Source organism: Elephantulus edwardii, unplaced genomic scaffold (assembly GCF_000299155.1).
Source record: "Elephantulus edwardii isolate Elephantulus edwardi_28Jun2011 unplaced genomic scaffold, EleEdw1.0 scaffold00272, whole genome shotgun sequence".
NCBI lineage: Eukaryota > Metazoa > Chordata > Mammalia > Macroscelidea > Macroscelididae > Elephantulus > Elephantulus edwardii.
The window spans coordinates 734,107-740,299 of record NW_006400022.1 but is presented as its reverse complement, the minus strand read 5'-3'; the positions used below and the strand labels follow the sequence as shown (position 1 = coordinate 740,299).

Here is a 6,193-nt window from a genome sequence, read left to right as displayed (position 1 = left end):
ATCCCCTTTTCCTTATGAATCAGGGTGAAGTCTCTCTCAGGGAGGAGTGATAGGGAATGGCAAAGGACACACTGACAAAGGAGATTAATCAGAAATGACTTTGACAAGCACTGTGGCAATTGGAAGAAGAACAAACTGGGGAGGAGGGTGGAGAGAATGGTGCGGCAATGAAGGAGTGAAAAGCCCAGAATCCCTGTGAATGTTCACTGAAACTAATAAAATTTAATAATAATAAAAAAAAAGAATACCAGACTCAAGGTATGGTATTTTCAACCACCTTATTTGTCCAGGAAAAGCTGGACAATGCATACGAAAAATAGAATAAAACATAGGCTTTTGAATTTTAGTACTGGTGAAGAATATTGAATATAACGAATATTGAACATACATGCACTGCTAGAAGAACAATGTGATTTAAGTTAACATGGCAAGACTTCACCGCATGTATGCCATGCTTGTGAAGTAGAGGGGCAGTGAAAGAGACGAAAACCTTCAACAAGACAGGCTGACACAGTGACTGCAACAGGACTATGAGGATGGCACAAAATAAAACAGGATTTCATCCTGTTGTATACGAACGAGGTTGCTTATAAGCCGTAGCTGAATCGATGATACTTCTGACTCTGCTCAAAAGATAAAATGTTGGTTGTCTTAGAGAAAGGGAATAACATTAGAAGATTCGGCAACAGCATCTCCAACCCAGTACTCGTTTTAATACAGATAGTGGTTTGGTACTCTAACTCCTCTATTTATTCTCTATATACCATGATTAAATCATAAGCATGTCATCTGGAGGGGTCAAGCCCTGGAAAAGGCTATCATACTTAGACCCTCAATGGAATGAAGTGACAGTTACTGAAACAATGGTCTTAAGAGCAGCGGTGACTGTGAGGATAGAGTAGAGTAGGAGCAGGCAGGGCTTCTTTCTGTTGCACACAGTGGTCACAAGGAGTCAGAGTCAATACTATGGTCCCTACCTACCAACACGGCCTTCCTGCTGTCTCCTTTTGTTCAAAAGTAAATTATAAAATTACGGTAGGCACTTTGATCACTTTTCCATTTCCAAACTCTGTAAAATGTCATAAAACCATGAAATACAAAATTACCGAATCATAAGAGTTCCAATCTTGAATGAGTATAGGCTAAATACACCCACAAGGGAACTCTAGTGGCCTAATGGTAAGAACTTGCACTGGCATCCCAAAGGTTTGAGGTTCTAATCAATTAGCTGCTTAACACCACCACCACCACCACCACACACACACACACATTAAATGGGATTAAATGCCTCTGAAAACGTGATTCAGACTAGAAGGTGCACAACAACAATAAATACAACCACAAGGCAGGTCTGACCACCATCCCACAACAATCGCGATTCCAGTATGTATCATGCTGTCTCCTGGAAAGAACTGGCAAGGTGGTAACAATCAGTCAATCAATGTCCCCCAGCTAATCAATGAACTCATTGGAAGAGGACTATAGCAGTTGCCCCAGGCCTGATCACTCCTTGAGAAACTTGATAACATCTCAGGCAACAGGAGCAGAGACCAAAGCAAACAGCAGACCAGAACCCAGACCAAAGACCAGATTGGGTGAGACTGGACAATGGATCCTGTTGAGGCTCTGGGCCTGATCACAAAAGCTGAAACCTAAGTTAACTAACAGCCCCAAATTCCATCCATCTTTCCTAGTCCTCTCTAAAAAACCCCTATAAAAGTGAACCCCTCACGTTATTTTGACCTTCTCTGCTCTTGGTCACTTCGAGTCCCTCTCAGACCATGTAATAAAAGGCCTGTTTGTTTCTTAGGACCAATTTCTTTCTTTCCCTCTCCTGCCCTCAACTCTTTTTTCTATCTAAATACCCTTCCACACCAAAGCAGTAACAATGTTGTGCCAATCATTCTTAAATTACCTTTTAAAACTGTTATGGTCCTTAGCAATTATCTTCAGCAAAGTCTGAGTAGTAGGAGGCCATGAACTGGGTGGAGAAGGAATCCAGGCTCTCCTTAAACGCACTCTTCTTCACAGTAAGCGTCTGCTCGAACCTACCTAGAAAACCTTTCCACACACCAACTATATCACACTACTTTTTACATACATTTGTGCTAAACTTCGACAATTTTCCAGACACATCAACAAAAGATTAACTAGGAAAAAAGCATCCTTCCTCTGCTACTGATTTAGATACATTTATAAAAACAGAAGTTGTAAGGCCCCCTTCCTTGCCTTTCTGTGATATCAGTGGGTCTGTAAACTTTATTTAATTTAGAAATCCAGAAAGATAATGTTTTGCTTGATATGTGGTCATTCAGGGTCTAGCTAAAGAAAGCAGAGAATAGGGAAGCTGCAGCAGGCAAACTCTGAAAAGTATGGCAGGGTAGCAGGTGATCAAAATTTTAAAAAGAAAGGGGGGGGCAAGTCCCCTGGCAAATTGTGTAGCCAAGGAGGATCATTATAACCATAGAGGTGTTACATAATTACTTGTTAACTGCAAATACATAGCTACAAAATGCCATGGTTACCCTAATCATTGAAGCCAGTGGTACCCTGGTGCAAGAGTCAAGGTTTCTCCAATTAATTTCATTCAAAGAAATTAAGCAATACTGGGACCTAGTCCCTTCCAAGGTAACAGCTTCCAGTAATTAAACCAATTGCCTCTAGGGTCTAAAAAAAATCAGTGTTTCTCTTTAATATTGATTTTTTTTTCCTTTAAGAGAAGAGATACTGTACAGAAGTACCTTCAGAGAGCTAAATACTTATCACTTCAATAAAAAACGACTCCCATTCTTAACTGAAAATGTTGAGACTGAAAAGCCTCCTTCCCCCACTTTCCTGCTCTGCTGGCAAAAAACGCAAGACCTCGGTGTAGGATGCACTGCATTCCAACATTTTTCAAAAAGTTTACGAGGATTTACCAAAGCAACGGGGAGGAAAATAAAACAGGTAGGAGTGCGGATGAAGGAGCTGAAGGGTTCGGCAAAAAACAAACAAAAAACCCACAAACCCCGAGAAGCACTCAGCGGTGCCGTGCAAGGCCCGGTGACAACCAGAGAGCAACTGGCACCGGGAGATTGCGCTCCAGGGGAATTCAAAGATTGACCGCCCTTAGGTCTCCATTGCCGGGGTCCTCCAGCCCCCAGTCCAGCCTCCGCTCCCAGCCCCCCTCTTCAACCCTCCAAAGCGCCAGAGATGCCGGAGGAGACAACTTGGCCCCAGGTCAGCGCTGCAGAGCGCGGCCCTGGGTGCCCGGCAGGCCGCCGGCGCCCTCACCTCCTTCTGCTTGGGGTCTTGGGGATAGACATCGGGCGGCCCGAGCCGGGGGCGCTTCAGCGGTCTCTGCTCATAGCTGAGAAGCCCGAAGGCGGCCATGATCTCTCATGTTAACCGGCGAAATGAATGAGAGTTGGAGCTGGAGCTGGAGCAGCTGCCTCTGAGCACCAGGGAGCAGCACTTCGCAGACAGACGCTCTCCCCTCCTCGCTCGCTCGCCGTGGAGCTGCAGGAGGAATAAAGCAGGTTGGATGCTGCTGGTGCCCGGCACGCAGACACGCACTGATGGGGGAAGCCCCGGCGGGCACCGAGTGCGCGAGCACCGAGCGCGCGGGCCCGGGGACGCACCAGTGGGGCCGACGGGCTGGAGGCGGCCCAGGTCCCCGCAGCGCCCGCCTACCGCCACCCCCACCCCATCCCCAGGGGGAGGAGCAGCTGATGGGAACGTGTGACTCTTTTCACCAAAGGACCCAAACCCACCCCAGCCGGGCGCAGGGCTGGAGTGGGGGAAGGGCACAGGACGGGAAAAAAAAACTTTTCTGGGCGCCTGGGCCAGTGGCTCAAGCGCTCGCCCGGGGCGAGGGTGGACCACCCCTTCCCGGGGAAGCGGCCTGCCACCACCCCTCTACCTTGGCCGGGACCCTGTCCACGCCGACACGGGCCCCGCAGAGCCCTGCCATCTGGGCGCGGACCGGAGCGGAGACCTGGAGCAGGTGGAGGGTGGACAGGGACACAGCCGGTGCCCCCTAGACGCCCGCCGGACCGGGGCGCTACCGCGCACCTAGGTTCCCCTCCGCAGCTCCGGGCAAGCGCCGCGGCGCACTGCTGGCGCTGGCGGCAGCTGGAGGGGCAGCGCTCGTGGTGGCGCGGGGCCGACTTAACCCTTCGCTGCCTCTCCATGGGCTGCAGGGCTAGGGAGAGGTAACGCGGTTGAGGCAGGGCCGCGGCCGCGGTGCCCAGGACCCTGCCAGCTCCGACGCCCACCCGCGCCGGGCCCCACCCCCACCCACCCCCAAAGGTTTACCTGTTGGTCACTGGCTAGCGGACTGGGGCCAGCGGCCGGGTGCGCCGGCAGCCTTCGCCTCCAGGACTGGGCTTGGGTACTTGGATTTGATTTTATTTATGAGGGGTCAGTCTTGTCGGGGGCAGCCCTCGGGGCCGCCGCGAAGTTTGCCACTACCTGGGGGCGGCGGGCGGCGGCGGGCGACGCCGGTTCGCCGCCCGCGGCGTTCTCGCCCCCGAGGCCCGGGCGCGGGAGCTTCCCAGTTGGCGCACGGCGGCGGCCGCACTGCGCATGCCCGGCGCGGCGGCCGGACCGCGGAGGAGTTGGCTGCCAGCGCGAGGCGCGTGCTCCGCTCCGTCGCTCCGGGTTTTCGCAGCGGCAGAGCCGGCGGGCCCAGGGCTGGGCTGTCCCCGGGGGTGACCTGCGCGGGCACAGGGGGCCCCTTGCACCCTTCCTCTGGGCCTCGCTCTCGCGCTGTGCCTCCACCTCTGTGGTCTGGGCCTGGATGCCCACCTGCGTTGCATGTAAGGGAGGAAGACCTTGGTCATCCAATCCGCCTGCGCTAGCCTCCCGGCTTCCAGGCTGTCCACCTGCTGTGGGCACTGTGAGACCGGCCATAGCCGCGAGGGTGGACACGACTCTGCAGGAGGCGCACTCTACAGGAATCGCTCACACTTGTCGAGAATGATGGCTGCCAATGATTTGAGTCACAGTCTTGATAGTCGAGATCTATGATCCTTACAAGGTTTCTCTGTACCCTTTTTACCGACGTATACATTGAGTCCCTCTGGGATGCCAAGTGACTTTTTCAAGGTTACCTCCTCCATAAAATTAGTATGGGCATAATCTAGTTGAAGTCTTTGTAGAGAGCCCAGCATATAGTAGGTGCTCTGGATAAATGGGTTGAATTAGCATATCTGACTTTGTTCAAAGAGGAATGAAAAATGGGGAAGATAAGATGACCAATGTGGCAGTACATAGTTCTTCCCTGCATACTACTCAGTCTATGCCTGACATCTTTGTTGTCTCCACTTTCGAGCTCAACCTGAGCACAAGATTTCTAGAGAGCATCATTATCCTCTGCCAGGGAGTGTTTCCTTACTACTTCCCTAGGGTCTTCTGTACCAGTAATACATTCCCTTTTGAGACAATGAACAGTTTGTTATGTGACTTCAGTGGGGGGAAACATACCAAAGAGGAGAAAGTATAGTTCTAAGTGACTAAAGTTTATAATTCATATTGTTTTTTCCTAGCCAGTTATTTATTAACTGTTTATTTTGTGCTCATATATTTATTGTATTAAGGAGAAACTGGATGGGATACAAGGCCCACCCTATTAGAGGCTTATATAAACTCCATAGTAGTCCTTTCTTTATCTTGGGACACCTGCCTTCAACAGATAGTCTACAACTATCACCAGTATATACAAAACGATCTTCATACCTACAGTCAAGTAAGTCATTGCGCTGACAGATCTGAGTCTCTGGGAAATCTTCCAGTGAACCACTAAACCCAAGGGGCATAGAGGAGGTAGAAAATAGAACAAATGGTAGGTTGTTGATGCTGGGAATCATGGATGCATACAGCAGGTCAAGCATTTAGGACATTGGCTGGACACTTCTTATAACTGGCCTACTAATCTTAGCAGAACCAGTTATGACTATGATAGTACAATGGACCACCCCAAGTACACTTCATCCAGCTGCAACAATTATCAGACCTTTGCTATTCTTGTTTTGTCTAACTCCCCAACCCACTTCCAACACACTAAATAATAAGGGCAGTTTTGTTCATTATTACAGCATATATGAAACCTCAGACTGATCAGATTTGTCCTGGAGAGGGTTAAACCGGGTGGCTCCTTGGAGGCAAGGATTCTGAGGCTCCGTCTAACTTACTTTGGACATGTTGTGAGGAG

General features: G+C 50.0%; 1 protein-coding gene across 1 annotated transcript in view; it reads right to left on the bottom strand.

Moving 5' to 3' along the window:
• The window catches only part of MED12L (mediator complex subunit 12-like), a 576,790-nt gene extending 573,418 nt beyond the window's left edge, over window positions 1-3,372 (bottom strand). Inside the window, exon 1 of the mRNA XM_006900063.1 lies at window positions 3,274-3,372. Within this exon, the coding sequence (XP_006900125.1) occupies window positions 3,274-3,372 (99 nt within the window). The remainder of the gene's footprint in view (window positions 1-3,273) is intronic.
• Window positions 3,373-6,193: the final 2,821 nt, after the last annotated feature.